This window comes from Hoplias malabaricus, chromosome 3 (assembly GCF_029633855.1).
Source record: "Hoplias malabaricus isolate fHopMal1 chromosome 3, fHopMal1.hap1, whole genome shotgun sequence".
Classification (NCBI taxonomy): domain Eukaryota; kingdom Metazoa; phylum Chordata; class Actinopteri; order Characiformes; family Erythrinidae; genus Hoplias; species Hoplias malabaricus.
This window is the reverse complement of record NC_089802.1, coordinates 69,788,583-69,816,291: the sequence shown is the minus strand read 5'-3', so window position 1 is coordinate 69,816,291 and position 27,709 is coordinate 69,788,583. Positions and strand designations below refer to the sequence as shown.

Sequence of the window (27,709 nt, the reverse complement as noted above, 5' to 3'; positions counted from 1 at the left end):
ATGTCTTATGTTCAAGATGTTTCTATGTTTTGGGAAGGCCTTAATCAGGAAATGGACTGCCCTTGTATAGCAGTACTACAGCCTAGAATATAACTACACCAAAGTGTATTTCATCACAATACCATACAGAATGTTTAATATGTGTACTCACCTCTTTCTGTTGCCTCTCCAGCTCCTTCATACGGATCTCGCGAGCTTCAGCCCGAGCTGCTCGTTTAGCCGCCAGTTTCACCTCCGCCTGGTAAACAAACACAGTGCGAAAGATGACAAATAAGGAAACTGTCAGAATTAGAAGACATGACTTATATAAAATAACTTAAAATATCTTTCAATGTATCAACTGGAACTACACATAGATTTTTTAATATTAGGCTAGGTTTTGGGAGGGATTGTGGGATAGATATGTACCATACTGGAGGGGTGAGGTAAGACTACCCTATTCTGATTTGTATCCAGACTGATCTTCCTTTGTGAAGTTGCTTTTTATACCATGACATAATTAGACTCTTTACACATTCTCGAAGATTAACGATTAGCCATTAGTGTGCCATTAGCTTAATCTCATCACAGAGGCCATTGTTTTATATAAATGCCAGTTTCAGAGTCATAATGGAGTTGGGACAAACTAACAAACTCACAAAAAACACTGTGTAATCTCAGCCTTAGTGAAACCTGGGTGAAACAGATACTGAGAGAGTGTGGAAGGATATATAAAGTTTCACATGATCAATCCGTTCAAGACAGATAACATTTTAAGCTTTGAGCTAGCAATCAAGGTTCATCTGCCAGGGTGAAGTCATTGCCCAGACTTGTTAACACAGAGATTAAGGTGGTGTCCATTGGTGTTTACAGTATATGACTACAACTACAACAGACAGTCACCAGAAGCCCTTTAAGGTAAATGTTTGTGTTATCAACATTTCTTTATTTTCAGTTTGTATTAATTGTAAGACCTACATTAATTACGGACATTCTGTGGGAGACAGAAATTCTCAAGTCAACACATAATGGAGTCTCTCTGTTACTACACAATGTAAATAAACATTCCCACAAGGTTGGACGCAAAGACTATACCAGTCCAGAGCGTTGCCTATGATCATGCTGAGGGATGGGGAGAGGGAGGGCCAAAATACCCTCTAGAGCAAGGCCAACTGTGCTTTCTTGAATCCCTGGACATCAAGTTCAAGTTCAAGTTCAAGAAGTTTATTGTCATTTCAGCAGTATACAGTGTTTACAGTACACAGTGAAACGAAATAGCGTTCCTCCAGAACCAAGGTGCTACATAAGACAATACACAACATTAAAGTGTAACTAGTGCAAAGCTAGTGCAAACATAGAACAGTGCACACACATTAAAGTGCAAAGGACATAGAACATAAAACAATACACAACATTAAAGTGTAACTAGTACAAATCTTGTACTTGTGACTTGAGCCATTAATCGGGATTGAACTGGTGATCTCCAGATAAAAGGAGGCATGGGTAAACAGTTGTACTACTCAGGATTCTGGGATTATTTATTTTTGGGATTAAATATAAAACACCAAATAAGAAATACAAGTACATTACTGATAACAGATATAAAACTCAAGCTCCAGGTGATCGAGCAGGAATTAGTAGAGCAAACAGATTTAAAAGTGTATAGCCTTTTAGTATTTAATATAGGGCTGGACAATAATGTGATATTAATATATGCCAATGTTTTATAACATTGACATGGTCAATACACATTAATTAAACATCTGTCACTGACTGACATTCATTACAGTGCTAAAGAACTGTGGTGTATTTCTCCTGATATAAAATGTATTACCCATCTACTGTTGAATAACAATACATGGGAGACCTTTTTTGGATGTGTGTTTTCTATTCCCAAGGCAGCACAATATCTCTCACACACACACACACACACACACACACACACACACACACACACACACACACACACACACACACACACACACACACACACACACACAGAGAGAGAGAGAGAGGAAGGAACAACTCATTTGTTGCTCCCATGTTGTCATTTCCTTTGAACATGTTGGACCTAATAAAGCAGCCATTTTTGTGCATGACTTTTGTCAAGAGCTGCTATCAGATACAAACACAATTACATTTCATAGCCAAATGTTTTAGATATTTTCTTTTAAAATGGATATTAATAAGGAATGTCCCCTGCTCTGCTTCTGGGAAGGCTTCATAATAGATATGAATCTTTGTTTTTTGGATTTGGTTTTCAGCCATGTGAGTATTATTGTAGTCCTGATGTTGGGTGATTAGTTTAGGATCACCAACACCGCTTCACAGCATGTGGGGGCTTCATACCCCTCTAGCCAACACTTGGCATGAGGCATGTTAAGCTTATACTTATGTGGCTGCCATAGACTGCGCAAACATACAGTAGTCATCACTCATTAAAAAAAGTGTATAGACATTGTTTAACATACATTCTCTAGTTTCCAGCCCCTTGCTTGTAGCTTGTAACATAGGAAGCTTTTTCAGCTCCACACAGTGAACACTGAAGTCTATCAAGCACATTAAATATCTTAAGTTCCTCAAGAAGCTTCATACAATTAAAACACAAGCAGTCTTATTCAGTGTAATTATCTCTGTCTACACAGGGAACATAATAAAATGGAATAGAAAGACCCTAACCCTAACCTGCCATGCCTGGAGAACCAAACAGCTCACCTTCATGGTAAAGTCCTGAAACCCCACAAAGCTGTTGTTCAGCAGGGGGCAGTGTTTTCTATAATTTTTCACAAGGTATGAGTGACCAGGCAATTCTTCAAATTTCAAACAAGTGACACCACACTCAAGCTGTCATGCCTTATTAACACTGAGAATGCATTAGCTCATTAAAACATTAATAAAACACATTGCTTCTGTCTTCATTCTCTGATTTCGTTATATATTATTTGGCCCATATTTTGTGGATTCCTTCCCTTCCAACATTCCTTCTGAAATTAAGGATATTGCCATGAAGTCTCCTTTGCTTAAACTACCGCTTTCTACATATCTGAGAATGATTAATTCAAGATGCTGGAACATGTCTGTGAGGATTTGATGGCATTCAGCCACAGGGACATTAAAAGATCAGATACTGATATTATATGATATGTTCGGGGTCATAAACTCAGAAATACTTGTGCCCTTTTTCCAGCCCCCAACATGTAATCTAATTACATATTGACACTATCCACTTCTGGTCTTCTATATAACCACCCTTTAAGGAGCACCATGTAGTATTTATACCTAAAATGACAACTTCAAAGAGATTGTGAGACTCCTCTGAGAGAGCAAAGAGAAAGAGAGGGAGTGAGAGTGACTGACTTTACTCAGTAGAGTAAGCTGAAACAGACATGAAGACACAAGTTGGTGTAGTAAGTATTTGTTGCCCTTTATTCATGTGTTGCTGTTTTAGTTAGTGGTATGAGCTAATCTGGCTAAAGTTAGCAGCTGCAAACACTGGCTCACTATGACATTTCATCATAGTCAGGTTTGTGAGCATTACTGAGCAGTGAGCCAGTATTTGCAGCTGCTAACTTTAGCCAGATTAGCTCATTTTTCAACATTAGACATTGATTCTGGTAATAAGTGCTGTTCTCTGGTTGCTGTGTGCTTTTGTCAGAAATACACTGTGTCGGTGGAACCCAGGCTTTGTTGTCGACAAAGTGTTAGAATCAGGGAATCAGGATTTTGAGAGTTACGAATGAATGAGGGCCAGTGGTAGCACCTGCTAACTTTAGCTGGATTAGCTCACTTTTTAGCACTGGACAGTGATTTTTATAATTAGTGTTTCTGTCGGTTGCTATAACGACTAGAGTAATACCAAAATTACAATTTTCAGTTGTAAAAAAAAATCATGCAGTCGACTTAATTGTATTCGATTTCACATATTCCCCAAGCTCAAAATAGAGGTAGTGTATGTGCACAAGCCCTGATTATTTGTTGAAGCCCCTTAGAGCCATTTGTGACCGATGTGAATATTTCTCAGCTCAGAAAGTCTGTGTGGGCTTGTCTGTGAGAGGAGAGAGAGGTGTGTGTATGATACTTGTTTTCATGAAAGTACTCTAAATGTAAATTACACTCAGAAACAAGTAGGGGGAGTTTGGGAGACAAAAAAGCCACTTCTTACAAAGTATTCCTTTAACCTTCAAAATGGCAGTTTAATAACACTGAAACTGTTAAAGTAGCAGTAAGTCATTTTTACCAACACAAATTTAATATTTTTATATAAATTCACATGATATGAGATCATCATGAAGAATCAAAGTGCTTTGTAGTCCTTGAATGAACAAGTATATTCTCCACAGTGGGTTCCCCTCATAAGGGCAGCCAAGTTTAAAACTTATCCTTTTATACATGCAGGACACTAGGTGGCAGTATAATGGTTGTTATATAAAAATCATTGGAGAAAATGACTGTTTGAACCTTTGATACCAGAGGCCCAACCAAGGTGAATACTGATGTAGCTGTTAGGTGTTTTCTTACATGTGACTGAAGACGAAGTAGATGGTGTTGGATAGCACGGCGGTTGTGCTCCTCACTCCGTGTGAGACTTATCAAGTAGCGTGCATGCTCGTGCTTTAGAGGAGAGTCTTTGGAATGAGGGCTAAATAAAGGGGGTTGGGACCTTTTGGTTGGATTTTTTCAAAACCTGGCTCATGCAGAATCACCAACTCCAGCTTTAACTTCAGTTTGTTGTACAAGATTATCAATAAAAGTGTTGGCATTCCATTCCTCAATTACAGTTTACAGTGTTTTGTATAAGACTTATCCTTTAACACTCTTTGTGTGGCTACGAAACTTGTATTGTGAAGTGCATGCATGCTGTTAGAATGCCACTTGGGCTCTTTTGTCTTGGTCAGTCACAACTGATTTGAGAGCAGGCCAGAGAAAGGCTTGTGGCCTAGATTCTGTCAGCCATCCACTGACCAGCCTGTCAACATCGTGGCAGCCCAGGGAGCTCTCATTTACAATCACATATTTCAAGCAGTTTCCCATGCAGCAGGAGCTTTGTACTTGTGAGGCCAAAAAAAAGATGAGAAAAATGACTACAGAGGCAGGAAAGCTGCCTATAAATCATAGCACAGAAAGCATGTGAATGCCAAAAGGGCCCATTTATGGCTTAGAGGCACCATCCCTTATTTTTACACCTCAAACCATGACTGCCGGACTTTGTTTATTTATGTTTTGGCTTATTCCTATGAATCTATGCAAAGCTATTCAGAAATGTACACACTGCTCACATGTCAGTGTTAACTCTTTCTAGCCCTAAATCATCTAAATTCTAATTGTTGTAGCTAATAAGTCCATTTATTTATAATGTTTAAATATTATAGGAGGAATCACCTTATTTCAGTTGTTGTATAGACATATGTCACCTGTTTTATGAGGAAATGTGTCTTCAAGATGTGAGTGTGTGAGTGAATGTGCGAGTGTGTGTCACACTGCGAAGGACTGGCGCCCCCTACAGTGTGTTCCTGCCTTGCGCCCAGTGATTCCAGGTAGGCTCTGGACCCACCGTGACTCTGAACTGGATATGCGGTTACAGACAATGAATGAATGAATTAATGAGTGTCTTCAAACACTATTCCCCTTGACACAGGCCTCTGCTCGGGTTCTCAACACAAGCAAGAACATAATTTGTATTCTCACAACAATCTCAGAAGGCGTTATCTTGACTAGGTCTTAGATGAATTCGTCTGAGAATTCAATTGGTCATTTTTGTTGTTTGAGAGATAAATCACTTTTCTTGTTCTCATGGAGTAGAAGCATTGCCAAAATACACACTTATTTTGATGTATCGGATTCTATACTACACATTACCTTCCCCATGTAGGGGGCCCACTCATTAGACGCTGCCATTGCTGTTTGTGCTCCATAGAGTAAAAACCTATGATGCTTGAAGATAACAAAAGCAAAGGAGTAAACAAGGTCAAGGCCTAATAACCAGCAAAAAAAATGTGATAATCGCAAGGGTCTCCAAGCAGAGATGGGCTGATGAAAACCTACATCTGTGCAGACCCATTAAGGCCTAAATGCAACCACATGAGTTCACCGTGTTCCAGCCAGGGGCAAAAAGTAGCAGGACATGGAAAAACTGGAGTATGGCTTTTATTTTGGCTACTGTTTATCCTTAATATTTGCAAAATCTACCAGATGCATCAACTAAAGCTCTCATGAAATCAATAAAAAAACATGAAGGACATTTTGTTGTTCAATCTGGTATCAGTGTGGTGGAGTCGTTCATTAAGGAGTAAACTAATATGCATAAATAACCATGCATGTTCAGTACCACTAAAAGAAATGCCACTGATCCAAGACCCCTCCACCACTGGATCAGATACCAGAGAACAAATCTAATATGATTTGGTTACAAATCTTACTTGAAATATCAAAATAATGCTTGTAGCTCTAAGCATCTTAAAGCAAAAAATATAAAATGTCATTTTCACTAGAGAGGGCTTTAAAATGATTGAAAGCCTTTTTTTTAAATGAACAGTTGAAATGTATTGCTATATTAAAATAAAAGGCACCCTGCTTAAAATTATAAAACATTTTTCCAAATTGTCAAAATAACATTTTTATTGTGATTCAACCAGACGTGCAATGTATGAATATGTAATATCATGATTATAGTGGCAAAATTATCACGGTTATCAGTATCATTGTGCCATTATTAAAATGTACGGAAACATTAAAAAAAATACTAGTACAAAAATGTCCTAATGTTGAAATAGAAAATAATATTTCAGAGAACATGCCAGTGACCTGTGGTGTCCTCCAGGGCTCTATTTTTGGTCCACTTTTATTTAATTTATATATGCTTCCTCTTGGCCAGATTCTACAAGACTATGGGCTGTCCTATCACAGCTATGCAGATGATACTCAGATTTACATGGCCCTGTCCCCAAATGACTCTGGTCCAGTTGATTCATTAAGCAAGTGCCTTAAACACATCACAAACTAGATGGGAATTTTTATAATGAACAACACAAATTTTCTGTTTGCCTTATTCAAAGCTGTAAAAATCATCACATTATTAACACAGAAATCACTAGGTTTAATGTTTAACATGTAATCAGTAATCATACATTTATAAACTTTTTTTGTGGAAAAAAACTCTTGACACACTACCAACCAAATTTTTAAAGAGTGTGTTTGACACTACAGCACCAGACATACTCCACATTGTAAACACCTCACTCATGTCGGGGGTCTTTCCGAGCACACTAAAAACTGCAGTTGTAAAGCCTCCTCTAAAAAAGAAAAATTTAGAATTATCTCTGATAAGTAACTACAGACCAATTTCTAATTTACCGTTCATTGGCAAAATCATTGAGAAAATAGTTTTCAGGCAAATCACTAGTTTCTTGTCTATAAACTGTAGCCTAGACAAATTCCATTCCAGGTTCCGGTCTAATCACAGCGCTGAGACTGCTCTAATCAATGTAATTAATGACATTCGCATAAATACAGAGGCTGGAAAGGTATCTCTTCTATTACCTCTTGACCTTAGTGCTGCCTTTGATACCATTGGCCATATGATTCTTAGATAGACTCGCAAACTGGGTTGGACTCTCAGGAGCAGTCCTGACGTGGTTCGTTGCTTACCTGGAAGGCAGGAACTACTTTGTTGAAATAGAAAATAATATTTCAGAGAACATGCCAGTGACCTGTGGTGTCCCTCAGGGCTCTATCCTTGGTCCACTTTTATTTAATTTATATATGCTTCCTCTTGGCCAGATTCTACAGGACTATGGGCTGTCCTATCACAGCTATGCAGATGATACTTAGACTTACATGGCCCTGTCTCCAAACGACTCATTAAGCAAGTGCCTTGAACACATCACAAACTGGATGGAACTTTCTGCAGTTGAATAAAGATAAAACTATAATGCTATTTGGCAACAGCACTGAGAGACAAAGATTGGCTACGTATCTGGACTCGAGAGCTCTCAAATCTAAAGAACTGGCTCGCAACCTTGGATTCAGATCTTGGTTTTAGTCTCATATTAAAGTGGTTACTAGATCAGCATTTTACCATCTTAAGAACATGAGTAAGATTAGAGATTTTCTGACTAAACCAGACCTGGAGAAACTTATCCATGCCTTTAGTTCTAGCATTGATTACTGTAATGGTCTCTTAGCTGGACTTCCAAAAAAGACCATTAAACAGCTTCTCACTAGGAGCAAAAGAAGAGATCGCATCACCCCCATTCTCAAATCCTTAAACTGGATAGCAGTCTGTTACAGAATAGACTTTAAGGTGTTTTTACTGGTCTATAAATGTCTAAATGGGGTAGGACCAGCGTATTTATCAGATCTGCTACAGAGATATGAGCCGAGCAGAGCTCTCAGATCTTTAGGAACTAGTTGGTTAGTCCTGCCTTAGGTCAAAACTAAACATGGAGAGGCAGCGTTTAGCTCCTATGCCACTCTTAAATGGAACCAGACGACAGAGAATATTAGAAGAGCCCCGACTTTAGACGCCTTTAAATCAAGACTTAAAACATTCCTGTTTGAGCAGCTACAGCTCAGTTTAAAATATTCTGCACTTTTATTTCTGTAACGACATTTTATTTATTTTCTTTTATTCATCATTTAAATTGTTTTAATCATTTTACTCTTTATGTAATTGTTTTATTGGACATTTATGATTTTATTCTGGCTTTTAATTTAACAGTTTTTTTTTTTGTTTTTTTCTGTAAAGCACTTTGAATTGCTTCTGTATGAAAGGTGCTCTATAAATAAACTTGCCTTGCCTTGCCTTGGAAATACTTGCTATACAGACATAACTGACGTCACTTTTTACGAGACAGGTTTATTTTAAACAGCTCCTGGAGCATAAAGGAAAGTTTGTTTGAACAGAAATCATTTAAGGCGGAATGAACGTTTAAGATGGAAAGAGGCTCAGAACCTCTTCACAATTTAACGTCAGGGAATAAAACCACTATAATTACAGCATCATTTAAGGTGGAATGTAGTGCCAAGCTCTTGTACCATTTAAGGTGGAATAGAGTGGCAAGCATTTAAGGTGAAATGGAAGGCGAGTTTTTAAATTCTGGCTAGAATGGGTTCTTTTTTTCATGAAAATGACTAAACCAGCACTTTTCTACAGCCATGTTAGGATTAGTGTTAAAGAGGTTAGGGGTTTGTTTACAAGAGCTTCAGCAACAGCTAGCCCATAGTTAGCTTAATTTTCACTTCCACAGGGAGTCGTCAGTGGCTCCAGAGCAACACAAAACAAACCCATGGTATGTGCTACAACTGTGACTGTCACTAACCTTGGCAATGGCTATATGTTAGTTTTTCCATTCACAGTAATGGTCAACATTTTTAATGTTAATTAAAAGTTGGCACTAGTATTAACAGTCAGGAATTTTACAGTGGTTTTCTGTGAAACCTGCAACTCTTCTATAAGCATGGATGAGGTGGCACCATACCCTGGGATCACATTCTGTAAATCGGTCTACCATTATTATCACCCCATGACGATGTCACCTGTGCTGCTTTCATAAATATTATATCAGACAAGAGCGAAGGAGTATGTGTATGCAAAGTGCACCTCCCATTTTTTAGCATTTCAAGGGGTGGGGTTAACTAAAGCCAGCGGGGTGAAGATACCCTGTAAGATACTTTTAGATGGTGTTCAATTAAAAGGAAAACAGATCACTAGGGTTCCATCAAAATATTTTGATGTGTATTTTGGCATACTGAGGAACAGAAAAAGAAAACTACCAAAATAAAATAAAATTGCCAAGCATATAAACACATAAAAGCCAGAGAGACACATTTTTATGGTTAGAAAATTGGTACAGAAGTTAAGGTAGTCCAAAACTGGCACCAGAAAAGGAAAAAGTGGTTTTGTGCCATCTTTAGCTACTTTTTCTTCAGATGTTTAAATTCGTGTTAATAACTGGGTTCCAATTATTTAGATATTCCCTGCCATCAGGAACGGATCACTGCTCCACAGACAGAGCCACGTCAGATGGACTGCAATAAAAGACAGGGGGAAAAAAATGTGTTTTTTCTACGGCTGATTCCCCTTGCTGGGAAAGCTATATTTTTGGTCTTTATTGTTGTCTCTCTGGTTTTCTTAAAGACCTCCCTGTAAAACCAGGCCACCACTCAGTGTCATAAGAGGGACAGGAGATGTGCAGTGTTTCTGAGAGATGATAGAGAGATCCTTGGCTAAAAGCAGGCACTGGTGGCATCTGCGCACAGAGCAGTTCACGCCAGCCGGCCAGATGTTCTAGTGCTCCTTGGCAAGAGCAGGACACGGAGCTTGCAGTTCTCCCTGTGGAACCAATGGGAACTCTCAGCTCCGGCTGGTGCCAGGAAAGAGATCATGTTGTGATGGTGCTAAAAGCAGAATATGTCAACTTAGCAAGGTCACTGGTGGAGTTATAAAAGTTATGTTCAAATATATTCATACAGTACCAGTCAAATGTTTGGACACGTCCACTCAGGGGAGGGTTTGCTTTGTTTTGGGCCATTTTCCACATGTTGTGAATGTACAGCACCAGTCAAAAGTTTGGACACATCTTCTCATTCATTGTTTTTATTTTTCTACATTGTAAATGAATATGGAAGCCATTAAAACTATGAAGGAACACATATAGTAAACAAAAAAAATTGTTAAACAAACCAGAATATATTTTATACTTTAGATTCTTCAAAGTAGCCACCTTTTGCTTTGAAGACAGCTTTGCGCACTCTCAGCGTTCTCTCAGTCAGCTTCATGAGGTCGTCACCTGGAATGGTTTTCAGTGAACAGCTGTGGCCTCGTCAGGAGTTCATTTGTAGAACCACTCGCCTTCTTAATGTGTTTGAGACCATAACTTGGATTGTGCAGAGGTGGGTCTGGTACACAGCTCCACCAACGACTAATGAGATGATGTCCAAACTTTTGACTGGTACTGTATATTTGTAATTTTTCTACTTGTGCTGTCAATATTAATGCATTAACACAAGTTAACACTCAGAGGAATTTACTCATTCTTCTTACTTCTTTTAATTTGTATTTTTATTTTTTAAACAGAGTCTAGTGTCCCTGAATGTGAAAATATAACCATTTAACCAATATATATAACCAATGCTATAGGAGAACCTTTAAGATGAACTCACTTTGCATTTAAATGTCGTTCGTAAATGCACAGAAGTTCATAGCTAGTTGGTCCCCTGAGTCTGAGGACCACAGTACTCAGCACATACTGTTCAGCCATTACCTGCTATGAGCAGTAAAGCCTCATATGGCACCTCTTTGATAAATGGGCACCACTTGGAGGTTTTTTTAATCTTCTTAGAACAGTAGGTAATGATTAAAGCACTTACAGAAAAAAAAACTCAGCCATGTGTTTAGGGAAAACCGGCTTGAGTGTGTGTGGGTGTGCATGTGTGTAAATGTAAGTATGACTGTATAAAACTCTTTTCACCATGGACCAAAGTCTCAAGGCGCTATGGACTCACAAAATTAGAGAATTCAACACCCATTGTGTGCTATTCAATGGTGGGACCCTCAACGGTCTGCACATGAGCTTAAGGTCATGGTCCTTTCTAAATATGGGCAACAGTGGTGTAAAATCCCAAGGCACTGGGTTGTAGGGTATTTCTATGGAGTAATGGGGCATCATCCATATCTATGGAATGCGTGGGATATCTACATTAATGACTGGAATGAGTGGAATACCTTTGCCATCAAGCCTTTAATCTGTAAAGTATGTTCCAACATCTAGTGTAAAGCCTTGCCAAAAAAACAGAGGCAGTTAAAAAGGCGGTGGGTGTGGGGGCGGCGGCATTTTAGAGATAACACACTGATTGGCTTTGGAACGACATGTGAATTATCTTCACTTCCCAGTGTGTTCCTCTCAGGCCTTCGCCACAGCTTAAAATACACTCCTCTCAATTAGGGGATTCAATAACCAGGCCACAATTCTGCCTCAAAATAACCCTGCTACTGACTCAGTGACAAAACTCTGAGCATGGAAACATTTGCTAAGCGTCCTGCTCCTTTTTTCACAGACAGAAATGAAGCTAAGGGCAGTGTGTGAGTCAGTTGTGGCAGGAGCCCAGTATGTGCTCTTTTTTAGAAGCGCTCTGGCCAGTGGAGACTGAGCTTAAGTTGAGAGCATGGATATCCAAACTAAACAAAACTGCGGTCCACAGCCACAGTTTACTCTGTGTGCAGCTGGGAGCTAGTTTAGATCTTTGAAATGCTACAGGCCTTAATAGCAGTCAATGACACGTTTAGGGTATTAAGATTATATATTATTATTATTTTCTTTCTCCCTATTATAGAATAAATAATCCTGAAGTATGTAGAAGTGATGTGTGGAGGAAAAACATGCACAGAGGCTGATAACAGACAGGACAAATAAGCAAATAAGTTAGCGCTGCTGGCCCACTGATAGCAGTTCATAAAAGTAAATAAGTTATTTTTGGTGGCGTAATGTTTCTTTAACCAACCCAGTCATCAGCGGGCCACTGGATACATTTTCACCACATGCTAGTGATATATAATATGAACATATCATATTGTGATCAAAATACTGCATATTGTAACTAATTTTGGCAATTCATTAATGAATATGATATAGTACAAATGGCATGAATTTAGGAAATAAATCTAAGATATAAAGTCAATACTTTATAAAGTAAAGTACTTTTTTGATAGGTAAATTATCTAGAGCCATGAAAACCCTGGACCCCTAACACAGTCAGAGAGCTGTGTAAATACAGGTCTAAAATTAAGAGTCAATCCCATTTCACACATTACCCCAAACACTTAGCCCTACTCCTCCTTTATGCCTATGGGACGGATTCTCCAAACGGAGTATCGTGAATGTCTTGTGAATCACCAGCAACATTGCTTTGCAGATGACCAAAGAAATCCACAAATGTAAGAATTACGATAACCATTGGGTTGTCTTTGTTGAATGTATTTTCAATGTATTATGAAGCTTTACTTCATAATTTGCATAAACCTTTGCTAGTAGTATGTTAATGTCTTGCTGCTGAATAAGAATTCAGGTTCAGGTCACAGAATATTTAAGGGTCTGAAGGCATAAGGTCCCCCAAATTAAAGTCCAGCAGCGAAAGTCCTGCACTGTACCTCTTCTCTGATACCACTGCAGACTGGCAGAGCTGCGTACTGATGGCTCATGAAGGGTTGTCCCATTTCGTAGGGGAAGATATCAAAGACTATGCTTTGTAACTCAGTCCCAAGTGGTAGGGGTTAAAATAAGAAATGAGATGGGACCATTGCATCCCTAAGATTCTAATTTCCTTAATGAATGAAACTTCTGAGCCTACTTTGACTCCTGTGAACTGGAGAAGCAGCACAAAATCACAGAGCATTTAGCAGAAATTACAATCAATGTGCATTAATGTGCTTTAAACTGTGTTCCTGAAATGTCTGTTAAAAGCTTTGTCAAAATACCACAAGGACCAAACAACATAGAACCGTTCTTACAGTGTCTAAACAGCCAGTTCCTTTAATTGCAAATGAGCCACAGCTCAGTTCACCACAAGAGTCTAGGAATGAGGAAAGAGGAACAGAATCTCTGGTTTTTAGCCATTTTCACTTGGTTCACTTCATTCTCCATTCTTGTTTTACTCAATCATTCAATTATTTTCTGTTACCGCTTATTCAGTTCAGGGTTGTGGTGGGTCCGGAGCCTACCAGCGTGTGTTTTTGGACCATGGGAGGAAACCCACGTGGACACGGGAAGAACACATCAAACTCCTCACAGACAATCACTTGAAGAGGAACTTGAACCCACAACCTCAAAGTTCCTGGAGCTGTGTGACTGCAACACTCCCTGCTGCACCACCATGCTGCCCATTCTTGTTTTAGACCAATATCATTAATACTCTTACTTCTCCTTGTTATTTTGTTTTGTTGCATTAACCTCTTAACACGTGTCCAGTGCTGTGATTGGAGATACTCAGATGAGGAGGTGTGGCAATGCTAAAGTGTCAACACTAAATAAAAAGCAGTGAAAAATCAGAATGACTCGTTTTATCCCATGCTTTTGGACTTCTGTAACCCCCCCAAAAAAAACTGACTGGGTTATTTCATTTAACAGTTAAAAATTTGTGAGTTGGAAGTTGCCCAAAATCTCCAAATTAATGCACATAATTAGTGCACCTAATATTAATAATAACAACAGGTAACTTTTAACCAAAATATATTTAAAATGTATTTTTACTGTTTACAAATTTACTTAATTGCACTGCCTAAATGTCTTGATGAATGATGTATAAAAACATCCTGTGATTGTGAAAACTGCTTTGCTCATCATCACTGTCAGACTAAATGTAGCATGCACTAATAGTGATAAAGATTTCTGCTGTCTGTCTGGTTGGTGGGGGGTGGATAGGATTAGAAGTTCATGGCAAACATGCATGAACACACACATACACACACACACACACACAATACCACCCCCACATGAGAGTTCCAGACTAATCTGCTATTAGAACGCAGTGAAGCCCCATAATGCATCACTTCCTCCCGCCTCAGCATCTTAGTCTACCCAGCAACTTAATCGCAGGCTTACTGCAATCCCCCCAAACCCCAATCTCTCTCTCTCACACACACACACACACTAGTAAAAGGCCAAATATTCTATGGACAATGCATGTGTACCAAGAAAGAAACATTCACAAACGTTTCCTGGCATTTTCTAAACAGGGCAGAGGTACACTGGTGGTATAAAGTTGACTGGCATGATCAGTTTGATTAGAATATTTCTCAGGTTACACAGTGTATAGCTGAGGGTGAAAATAACCAGCAGTGTTGTTCACTAGCTGAGGTCCTTCAAGTTATTTGAGTGTCTCCAGAGAGGTTAAGGTGAACAAAGGTCACTTGTTGAAATAAGAATGGGAAAACTTGTAACTTCAATAAGTCTGTTTACATGGGAAGTCCCACCCTTCAATAAAAATAGCAAAACTCGTCCCTGCTAAAGGTCCAGGCTACAAAATCTGCCCTGCCTTTGTCAATATGTGCTGTGTGCAGCCAGGAAAAACAGAAAAAAATAACATTTTTGTGCGTAATTTGTGCGAACGCAAAATGTTTGTTTGGTTTTTGTCCGATTTTACCAGTGATTTCACATTATTAGTAAAATATATTAAAAGGGTCTGTCTTCATTCAGAGAGATAGGGGTCTGTTCTCGTTAGTGGAAATTGCTATTCATTTTAAAGTCCAGAATGTGTTACAAGTTTCATTTCAGATCACCTACCCCTGTTCTCACAAACAACCTAAAGTGACAAGGAGCCGGTGGAAACATTGCATGTGTCCAATAAGCTAAACAGAGTAATGGGTTGCCTGCCAAAGAGATGGACATTAGGCCGTTTCCTGGATGGGTGATTAGCGTAGGATGTTGTTGACGCTGGCTAGAGGCTTAACAGATGCAGGTCAGTGGGTAGAAACTGGCCAGTCCTCTTCAGCAACAGTGGGCTTGGGCTAAACATGCTCTCTCACTCTCTATCTCTCTCTCTTTCACTCCATTTCTGACAGCTGTTCCCCATATCCAGTAGGTCAGTCCGATTCCCACCCGTCTGTCAGCAAAAAATCTCTCTCTCTCTCTCTCTCTCTCTCTCTCTCTCTCTCTCTCTCTCTCTCTCTCTCTCTCTCTCTCTCTCTCTCTCTCTCTCTCTCTCTCTCTCTCTCTCTCTCTCTCTCTCTCTCTCTCTCTCTCTCTCTCTCTCTCTCTCTCTCTCTCTCTCTCTCTCTCTCTCTCTCTCTCTCTCTCAATGGCTGTCTACTTCCTGCCATGGGAGTTACAAGTTGGAAAAATGAGTGAGCGCCCCCCCAAAAAGAATGTGAATTTAGTCAAATGTTCCACTGAGCTCCACATGCTATGACTAAGGCAAACGTTAAATTTAGATCATGACGAGATGCAGTTTCTGCTTCTTTCTGGCAATATAGGCTAATCCAGTATTAAAAGAAAAAGTTCCCACAGCTTCTGAATAAAACAGATTAATGTAAAAATCTTACGTTGTCTTAATTCATATGGATTTCATGTTTTTTTATATGTTAAATTAAAATGCTAACCTATTATAAAGTAGTTGATTTGGTTACTATAAGGTGCACACATTGTGGACATAGGCATTTAGTTCTGGACACAGCCTGTAAAATAGAAAAGCGTGTAATGAAAAGGAGACATTCCGGAGCAGCTGCACATGAGCTTAATATCAAATGTGTTTTCGAAGATATACCCTCCCCACAGGCTTTCAAGCTGTGGATTTATGTCTAGAGCGATGGGGTGCCATACGATACCTTTGAGATTAGTTGGAGTAATGTATGTACTCCAGAACCTCTCATATATCATTCATGATGATAATGTCAAATTAAACAAGCTTAGCAGTTAGGCTCTCGGGAGAAAGTATTAGTGGTTCATGATTAAAGACTCAGATCTAATAGTGTGAGTTTCCAACAGCCAGCATTCTTCACCATTACAATAAATTTTTATTTTAATTATAAAACCGATAAATACCACAAAATAGAACTTTAATTAGGTACTAGAAGCTACCCTTAAATTAAAAATAATCTTCTCTACAAGCATACCTCCATAAATCGTCTCAAAAAAATATAAAGAAGTCATTTACACAATGTATATTAACAGTTCGTCTGTAATTCCACATCTTACAAAGGTAACACTTGACTGTTCTGACATGCTAATGCTAAAGGATACATAAATAGCAAGGTCTAACGCTTTACTGCACAACTCTTTTCCCTATCTTTCTCTGACCCATGTAAACTGTACTGCTAAATTAATTTCAGGCTAGAAAACAATGTTTTCATTAGCATTCCACTGGGGGGGGGGGTCTATTTTAACCCTTCATAAGGTCAGTACCCATGATAAAAAGCATACCATAAACACTTAAACCTTAACTGACAGGAAATGTAGCTTTGTCAACAAAGGAACTCTTTGGACTATATTAGCTAAATTAGCTTAGCTGCTGGTGTACTTCATTAAAAACAAGTATGTTTCTTGAAGTAATACATCTCCCTAGAATACAGTTTACAGCACTAAAGTGTTGCAATACGGAGCACATTTGATTGTGATTTGTTGTTCTCCTTCTTGAGCCTTTCATGACTAATGTTCATGACTCTCCTGTAACATTGCTACATAGCCAAAAGCTAACAGACCTCTGCTTGTTTAAAACATCCCCTGATGTGAAGGGTTTTAAAGGGAGTTTGTTTCCCCTGTGCAGCCATCAATTATTCTGTGTACACACCCTCCAGCCCCACAACAACTCACCCCACAACTCTTCAAAATCATAATTGCAGCTTTTAAATAATTTTACCTGTTTCTATATATATACTGTAGTACCATCAAAAAAAACAGCATGGTGTCAATGAATAGGGTCGCTGCCATACAATTCTATAATGGGATCTGCATTAAAATCTCACCTCCGGTGACTGTGAGGTTTTGTATGTTTTCCTTGTGTCTCCATGTGTTATCACTGGATGCTCTACTTTACACACACAGTCTAAAACACACGCTGGTAAGTGGATTAGCAGAAACTGCTCACTAGTGTGAGTGTAAATTAATGTATAAGTGTGTAATTCTCAGTCATGGACACAAGCCTTGTGATTTTGGGAAGTCTCCAGGGAATAAATACATTTTAAAAATGATCTAAACAAATGCTGTTGCATGTAGAAATAAATTTTAAAAGGCTTAATTAAATATAAATAATCACAAAGATTTAAAGGGGAGGTTCATGATTTTAATCCAATAAACTTTTTATAAATGTTTCCTCACCATTTGCTAGCACTATGGTCTGTTTGCTTGCTGGAAAAATGTTTGGTGTTTATACACAGCCCTTGCTCAGTACTGTGGACAGTAGCAAAATCTCTGAACGTTGAAAGACAAAAAAAGGGATGATGTTGCTCTGTTCCTGCTCTATAGGTGGGTAACACTGAGCATTTTTTGTTGTTTCAGATGTATTACTTAAGGTGAAACAGAAGTAAACACATACTGGAAGTGCTAGAATACCAGACAGCGGATTTAAACAGTGAATAAAAACTTACAGACAAGTTCAACTTCAACCACAAACAAGGTAGTTGGCTTCTTACTCAAACCACCTGAAAATATGCAGGGCTTCTGAACATAAACAAACACAAGTGGGAATTTGTATTGCCGTGAAAAGTATAGTTCTCCAGAATCGTTTATGTTGCCTTTAAGTGAAACAATTATTGAATTCAATTTTGAATTTTAAATACTGACTTATTTGACAATTAATAATCAGCTAAAATATTATGATCATGACAGCCCTTATTACTCCCCTCTATCTGGCACATAGTATTAGTTATGTTATGCTTAGGCTCATGGATTACTATTCCAGAGCATGCCATTTCATTCCAGGTTTTTAGGAGATTAAAGGAGATTAAACAAGCTGTTTGGGCAAACTTTAGCACATATAATGCATACGGACTATATCTAAACAAATCAATTAAAATACCTGGGTCCATTCATCACTTTGACCATACCTGAACAGCATGAATGTTTAGGCACATGTAAACTGTTCATTTTCTTATTTTTTCCCCTTCTCCTTCACTCTGAAGACAAACATTTGGAAAAAAAAATCCTGCAGCCAGCTCCATCTGCCTGCAATGCAGTAAACATGGCTGAAGGGGGTTATAAATTGCAGCAATTTCTACAGCAATGTCCCAAACCAGCTCCAGCCGTTACTCACTTCGGGCCCTTCTTTTCTGGCTCTGGGGCGTGAGGCAAGGACCTAGCTTCGATATAAACACAGGAGAGGGACCGTCTCTATGTTTATCTTTCAGAAATTTTCTGAACATTTCAACCACACTAGCAAAGAGGCCTCGCCATTCCAAAACAAAAGAACAGGGCATGAGCAGAAGACAGAGAAACATCATTAGTGAGAGTGCACCACAAGTGCTGGAGAGCATCAGGACAGTTCTCCAGCAGTTGCAGGATTCTAAACAAATTACATGTCCAGGCTTAACATCTGGGGGTTCTTTCTTCTGAGAGAATCAGGCAGATTTACATAGCAATAAAAGAACTAGAAACAATAAGGTAAGGAACTACAGTGGAGGTCCCCAAAAGTGCAGGGTTTATTTCTGATGACATGCGATTAGTCAAGCTCTTTGAGAGATGATCTGGATATGTTAGCACAGGGTAAACACGGCAATGCTTCACTGCTCCAAATGTTTGTCACTGGGCCTTCTTGTTAAGCTAGCTACAAATAGTTCAGTCTCACTTTGGATTTTGTTACTAACCCCTTTCCAGAAAAGTAGGTACATTTTGTAAATGCTATTACAACATGGATTTGTAGGCACAATGTGTGTGTTCTTCACTGACCTGCCAAAGAAGAGAAGCAGACAGTGGTGACCACAAACCATTAAACCACTTAAGTCTTGTATCAAAAAGTGTAATATAAAAGAAAGGCATGGTAACAATGGTAAACGTGCCTCTGTCCCAACGTTATGTCTGTTGCAGGCCCTAAGTTCCAATATAATTTTAATAGATTGGAGATATTTTTTTCTACTTTTGCCAGTAAAGAAAATGATGATAATCTTTTAGCTAACATAACAGACCTGGGCAATTAAGCTTTTTTTTTTTTGTTTTTTTTTAAAGACCAGTGGCATTTTGTGAGCAGCACTTCAAAAACAAGAACTAGCTGACTTTACATATTTCTGAGGAAGTAAGTGCTAGCATGTGCCTCATACTTCATCAACTTGATAAAATCATGTGACCGCTGTAGTCATTTCAAACAGAACGGGCAATGACTATATAGGGGGGAGAAATATGGGGGGAAATACAAAAGACAAAATAAATGTAAATATTGATGCCATATTGCTAACTCCCTTAAGCATAATGCAAGAACCTTCTAAAGCTTACGTAATGCAAGTTTGGTCTATAAGGATGGGAAAAGCATTTACATAACTTCCATTATGAGGACAGGCACACTCCATTCTGAAGTCAGTTTGAAACAAAGGCCCACTATATCTGTAAACAAACTGAGGAAATAAAAGTGGTCATGTTTCAGGACGGCAAAAAGCAGTCATGGCAAATCAGCTGTGGGCAGGAATTTCTTAAACCTCATTCATGTGTCAGCTCAGTACATATAGAGCAGTTATAGGGGCTCTGGTAGGTCAAATCTGTTTTTCAAGTTACAGCAAATAGTCCAAGTCTGTCCTGAGGACAAAAGGATGAAGCAACATGACGGGGATAGTACAGTCTTTTTTGCACAGCCATGCTGAGCCCCTCTAAGGGTGACGAGATTTAGCCTGAATGTACTTCGCTAACCTAATAAAACTAAGTTGTAAGCATTCTCTGAAAGCCTCCTTTATGACAGGCTTTAAGGGCATTCCTGGAATCTCAGTTAGGGCCAACAATTATTTTGCAAATGAATGCAGAGCTTTGACTTCAGCTGCTCACATGCCACTTGAATATTGCCACTGATTTATCATCTTCATTATCACCAGTACAAAAAAAAAAAGTTAACAGACTGTGGAATCTGTTTGACCTCACCTATTAAAGCTGCATTACATAGTATTTACTTGTTAGACTTGGTAGTTTGAAAAGTCAAATGAAGACAAAAGGGTTCTACTGCGATTTTCATTTTTCAATTTCCTATATATTTTGATATTTAAAGGCTTATATTTTTCAGTTGCAGAACATATGCTTTCAGATTCAGATCTTATTTTTTAGTGTCATAACTTTTTTTCGGTCACAGATCTTATTTTCACTTTTAAATCCTTTTTTTCCCCTATTTTCAGATCCTTGTTTTTCAGATTTTTGGCCCTGATCTAGCGTGGGAGGCGGGACATCAGCAGAGAGGGGCGTGGTATAATGACTGACAGCATAGCACTGAAAGCAGAAGACCTTCCTCACTGTTGACTATGAGAAATATCAACTGAACACTCACATGATATGCAACATTCAGTGTAAAACATTTACATTAGTGACACTTTTAGCTCTTTTAGACATATTCAGCACCAGTCGTAGTAAAAGAGCTATAAACTCTGTCAGAGTGTGTTCCACAGCCACACTTTAGCTTCCCAGCACTTTGCTGGTGAAGGCGCCCACTCCTTTAAGACAAAGCTGCAGTGAGCCAGTAACGAATCTCAATAAGCTCCTTATTCACCAGGTTCTTAGTCTGATGTTCAGTTCCACCTTAAATTGTGCTTTAAATTAAACTGGTTCTGTTGCTGTGCATTTTCCTTTATATTCCCTACGTTTACACAGTGTTTTATTTACATGCGCTTTTCTCAGTGTTAAAACACAGAAAGCAGCTGCAGTAACATTTAAAGTGGAACAGGAAATGTAATTAAGGAGCTCGGGGTGAAAGAAGTTAATTTCACCATTGTTAACATTACTTATGTGCATGCTTGAGCCAGCAGCTTGTCTTGATGGAGCGGACGCCATCGCCAGAAAAGTGCATCGCAGTCAAAGAGCTATAAACTCTGTCAGATTGTGTAGTTCCACAGCCACACTTTGGTTTCCAGCACTTTGCTGGCAATGGCGTTCGCTCAATCAGGACAAGCTGTCGGCACAGCAACAGAACCAGTTTAACAGAACCAGGAGCTCGGTTGTGAGGCATGAAGCTTGAGAGCAGGACCCAGAGCTCACAAATGGGGCATGCTCTTCTGCACGTTCCCTCCAATTACATATTTCCTCCAGAAAATCTGCCATTTCCCCAAACACACCGAACATACATAGTAACTTTTAGTTAAACAATACTGTGGATGGTTATTAAAACAATATCTTTAAATGACATATTTTAAAATATATAATGTTCCACTTCTACTGTGCACCTTGTATAATCTGGATAGAAAAGTATGCAACAAAATGGGATGCTCTGTAAGGGGTGAAATGGAAGGCATCTTCACATGAGCCAAAGCTTACCAAGCTTTAGCTATAAAGGTGTATTACTGTGCACCCTCCAAATTGGTCTAGCAGCATTCAGTGACTTTGGGATGATTTGGCATGGCATTAATCCTCCACAATCTATACTATACTCTCAAAAACTATATAGTAATAAAATATAGTATAAACTATAGTCTGTAAAACAGGACTAACTACCTAGCAATATCCACCATGTTGGATAAATGGAAGGCTACAAACCTTTAGATTAAAAGTGCATGATTTTCAGAATTTATGGGATTGCCATGCGGTTTAAAAGTTCTATACCAATACCAAAGTTCCCCTACGACCATGTGCCTCAGCCAAGACACATTTAAATAACTCTTCAGTACATAGCTGAATGAAGAATTGTCAATGCGTATCTTATTTTTGGGTCTGGTTTGCCTTTGCTTGAGACATCAGTTTTAGTGAGTGTAGGCAAAAATGTAGTTTAGAATGTCTCCTCTGCAGCCCAGGAGTCTGACTCATCCTTGGAAAGAGAACCCTGAAGCCTTATGAGGACACTAAAAACCGGAGGGCACATGATGTACAAGTTACTGTAACTTCTTCCTTCAGCCTTTTGGAACACTCCCATTTCCTTAAATGGTTCCATACAGATCTTAAGTTGACCAGTAGCTAAGTTGCTTGTTAGGGTGAAGTAACACTACATCAAAGGGACAACACAGAGGACAAGCTGTGCAAATGCAGAAGCTAAAGTATGAAATCGATATGTGGATTTAACACCAAGGAAACACTTTCCAGATGTGGTCAACAGACCTTAGAGTTCAGAGAGGGTCAGGGGCATAGCTGGCCAAAATGTGGTTATTCTCAAAAACATGAATGGAACCCAAAAATATTCCTTTCTTTTTATGGCTATGAAAACAATGATGAGAGAATGATTAAAAATAAACCTGACTACAAAAATAAAAAAATAATTGAAACAATAATTACAAATACTTTGAATGAAAACATGACAAAGACTGCAATCTACAGTGGTGTTTGTCACTCTTAAATGTTTCAGATCATCAAACAAATGTAAACATTGGTCAAAGACAACACAAGTAAACACAAAATGCAGTTTTTAAATCAAGGATTTTATTATTAAAATGAAAAAAAAAATCCAAACCTACATGGCCCTGTGTGAAAGTGTTTGCCCCCTAAAGCTAATAACTGGTTGGGCCACCCTTAGCAGTAACAACTGCAATCAAGTGTTTGCAGTAACTTGCAATGAGTCTTTCACAGCGCTGTGGAGGAATTTTGGCCCACTCATCTTTGCAGAATTGTTGTAATTAACATTGGAGGGATTTCGAGCATGAACTGCCTTTTTAAGGTCATGCCACAGCATGTCAATAGGATTCAGGTCAGGACTTTGACTAGGCCGCTCCGAAGTCTTCACTTTGTGGAATTCAGAGGTGGACTTGCTGATGTGCTTTGGATCATTGTCCTGCTGCAGAACCCAAGTTCTTTTCAGCTTGAGGTCACGAACAGATGGCCGGGCATTCTCCTTCAAGATTTTTTGTTAGACAGCGGAATTCATGGTTCCATTTATCACAGCAAATCTTCCATTTCCTGAAGAACATCACACTACCACCACCACATTTTACTGTAGGTATGATGTTCTTTTTCTGAAATGCGGTGTTACTTTTACATCAAATGTAATGGGACACACACCTTTCAAAAGTCTTGGGGATCATCAAGATGTTTTCTGGCCAAATTGAGATGAGCTAAAATGTTCTTTTTGCTCAGCAGTGGTTTTCATCTTGGCACTATGCCATGCAGGCCATTTTTGCCAGTCTCTTTCTTATGGTGAAGTCATGAACGCTGACTGAGGCAAGTGAAGCCTGCAGTTCTTTGGATGTTGTTGTGGTGTCTTGTGACCTCTTGGATGAGTCGTCGCTGCGCTCTTGGGGTAATTTTAGTTGGCCGGCCACTCCTGGGAAGGTTCACCACTGTTCCACGTTTTTGCTATTTGTGGATAATGGCTCTCACTGTGGTTCGCTGGAGTCCCAAAACTTTAGAAATGGCTTTATAACCTTTTCCAGACTGACAGATCTCAATTAATTTCTTTGGATCTTGGCATAATGTCTAGCTTTTAAGGATCTTTTAGTGTACTTCGCTTTGTCAGGCAGGTCCTATTTAAGTGATTCACAGGTGTGACAGTAATCAGGTGTGGCTAGACACATTGAACTCAGGTGTGATAAACCACAGTTATGTTTTAACTGGGGTGGAAAACACTTTTTCACAAAGGGCCATGCCAACCCTAACCCCCACCTTAATAATAAAAACCTTTAAAAACTGCATTTGTGTTTACTTGTATTGTCTTAGACTAATATTAAAGTTTTTTGATGATCTGAAACATTTAAGAGTAATAAACATATAAGCAAAAAAATAAGAAAACACCTTTTCACACCACTGTATATATTAGAATAGTGCTGTGAAGGTTTTATTGCATTCAGCCAAAGGCCTGGTACTAATGTTGGATTATTAGCTCTGGATTACAAATACCATTCCATCTAGCGCTGGACAATTAATCAAAATCAACATTTCAGAACTTCCAATCAACATTATCTTGTCTATATCGCTTACTTGTATTCTGTTGTGTCCCCACTGTGTGTTCATGTACTGTCCCTTTAATACCACGCTACCCAGCTGTAACCACATGATTCTGTGCCCATCTGCCACATGGAAGCAACCTAAACTCTGAGGCTGACCAAGCGACTCAAAAAGCTCATACCAAGAGAGAGGAAAAGAAACAAAAACAAAACAGCGTCTCTGGTTTGAAGGTGCTGTGTTTTGACTATAATTAAAACGACACTGAACAAAAAGAACTCAAATGTAAATGATGAGAAAAAAAACAGTCTTAGCGACCAAAGCACAATCACACGCCAAATATAAACAGTGCTCGAAGAATGAGAAGAACAAGGTCCCACCAACATTAGAAAAAAACATCCCATATTTATTACTGGAGCATATTTACAGTACAAGCCTCGTCACTGAACTATGAGGGTCAAAAATACAAAAACAATCATTTATTAATCGTAATTGTGGTAAAATGTACGCTCATATCGCCCAGCAATAATTCCAACTCAACCCTATGTTATTGGAAGGAGCTCCATCACACTGGAAAACATAGTTCTACTGCTATATAGCCCAGTTTTATACCTCTATTCAATGCTTGGCATTGAGAATCGCGGTCTTAGGCTAGGCTGTGGCTACTACAGTGTCCTATTATATTAGCAACCTTTTTTGAAGAGACTGTAAACTCTGCGTGCACAGTTAAATACCTGTGTCAGAAATTAGTGCACATTAAATAGTCTATTAACATGAATATATAGTATTATATTGTATTGTAGCGATAAATTGTTAAAGGAACAGACCCCTATTTTATTAAATAAAGAATGGAAAAATTCCATACAAAATATAAAAATGATATGACTTTCCCAGGGATGTGCTCTATTCAAATAAACGTCTTGTGATGTAAGGTGGAGGATATGTTGCCTGTGTGAAAACAAGCCATGAGTGCTTCCCTCCAAATGTGACTCATTATTCCTAAAGCGAATGAACGGCAACCACTGAGCTCTAAGCTTTGAAGCTCAGGCTGCTTAAGTCATTGACTGGGTGTGATGTGGAGGATCTGACATCAGCAGTCTGGTCTTCCTCTCCAAATGCGTCACAGAGCTTTGCAGACACCTCTGTGTGAGATCTGCATACAGTCTATTTAATAGGGAGGCACACTGATCATGATTGGAGTCGTATCAGTATCAGCAGATAGTTGCATGCATATGTACATATGTGTTTGACATGACTACTATTGCAAACCTATATTGATCATGGATTTATTGCATTCCTTTGCTAACAAATGCCCCAGCAAAAGTCAGCATGAATTCCATGTTAGGCTGGTGCTGCTGTATCCGGGTAAAGTTGGCTGACCAGCATATCAGCATCCAAAACAAGTTTCTTCTCTCTCCTAAAAAGGTAAGTCTCACGCTGTCTGACTTTCAAGGGAGAGTCTGGTACTTTCGCCTAACAAATGTGGCCAGGAACTGCTTACAATTGCAGGAAAAGTAAATTCAGCACATGCAAAATGACCAATCACAAGCGTCCAACTCTGGCATGACTTGAAAAGGAGTATACGCGAATATGCAGAAAGCCAATCAGAATGCATTTTGCAAAATCTTGTCAGTGTGGCCAGGTTTACACACAATAAATATTGCTCTCTCACTAGGTGTGGGCGGCTGTAGCTGAGAATAACAAAAAGCAAACTTTTCATAACACACAAATATTTTTTTTACACTACAGGGACATATATATATATATAGGTCAGGTCAGGATATCTGCAATTTATACATTATATGACTATTGATATCAAAAGGGAGTGTGTTCAGTTTCTCAGTAATGCTAATTCCATCAAACCTAGACCACATTTCTAAAACTATATGTATATATCGATATCGGTAGATATGTAGCGTTAGGTGTTACGTAAATCGAATCGACATCGCCCTACTATTTTCATATCGGTACTGCCCCCGTCTTCACTAATTTAGTCATTGAGCTCCGCCTTTGACGTGACCACTCATGTCGGTCAACGATAAATAACAATGTCCTTTGAATTACGTGGGGAATAACAATGAGGCGTTGTTATTTGGCGATGAAAAAGGTTCCTGCTATAAAATCTTTAATAATTTTCCCGTACGAAAGGCTACTGCAGCGTCATTCGCTGACTCAAATCCGGTCAGGTTTTCCAGAGCTGTACACCAAAGACTAGTCATGTTAAAAACGAGTATTTACTAAGATACCGTTAGGGATACGAGTTGTTTTGCGCAGTATGCCGCTGTTGAATGTCATTTTACAGGCTGCACAGACTGGTATTACCATACTATTTACATTATTCATACATTATTTCTAATCCCGCCGACTTACCTCTCGAGCTATTTGACTCAGAGCATCATCCTCCGCCGTCAGTTTCTCCCTGTTCGGGATCCTCTTCCTCCCCGTCACCTGAGTGCTCATTTTAATATAAACTACAGCTTCCACAGCGTAAATAAAAGCACCTAGTTACTCTACAGTCCAGAAAACAGCAACAAATGGGTTAACTCCTCTGGAGCTTCAAGAAAGTCAAATTATTCCAAACACGCGGTTCTATTTTTCCCTCCGCCAAGGAGCGGAACCGTCAACTGGACATTCTCCTCGAAGCCACATCACTCATAACCAGAGTCTCGAGCAGGAAAAGCCCCTCAGTGAGTCCCCACATAGCGCCGAAAAGATACCGACACTTCGCTAAACCGCCATAATAACGACAGGCTGTTGATATTCCTGTAACGGCGACGGTTCATCCTCTCGGGCTGTGCCGGTTCTCTGTCTCGGGTTTGTAGTCGAAGAGGTCAAATTTGTAGAGAGTTTTGTTTATATTGGGTTTGGTTTTGTGGACGCAGCGGAGGCCGCATGAGTAGCTCGAGCCCTGGACGCGATCCGCCCGCAGCCCAGTCACAGCCTCGGCGGCGCTGCTGTGTGGATGCGGCTTGTGAGGGGGGCGGGGCCCCAGACGGGAGTCAGTCAGTCGCTCCCTCTCCCTCTCTGGATTTTAGGCACATTGCACCTCCCCCGGCCTTCTTCATTGCCTTTAATATCCCGCTCCTCCTCTGATCTCATTAAGGAGCCAGCGAGCTCTTAAACAAGGTCAAAGAATCTCATTCAGGCTTTCGCTTACATCTAGCCTGCTTCCCTGTCTATCTGCTTGACCACACTCATAGGGCCCTTCATTAAATAAACATACAAGCCTTACATAAACATACACACCTTGCATATTATCTTAT

The 27,709-nt window shown here is 39.2% G+C and overlaps 1 protein-coding gene across 2 annotated transcripts in view; it reads right to left on the bottom strand.

Annotated features, from left to right (window-relative positions):
* Positions 1 to 27,453, bottom strand: part of lrrfip1b (leucine rich repeat (in FLII) interacting protein 1b) — a 53,824-nt gene extending 26,371 nt beyond the window's left edge. For both annotated transcript variants that reach the window (XM_066664387.1, XM_066664386.1), the window contains exons 1-2: positions 26,817 to 27,453; positions 152 to 238 (exon numbers count right to left, since the gene is read on the bottom strand). In XM_066664387.1, the coding sequence (XP_066520484.1) occupies positions 152 to 238; positions 26,817 to 26,906 (177 nt within the window). In that variant the 5' untranslated portion in view covers positions 26,907 to 27,453. The remainder of the gene's footprint in view (positions 1 to 151; positions 239 to 26,816) is intronic.
* Positions 27,454 to 27,709: the final 256 nt, after the last annotated feature.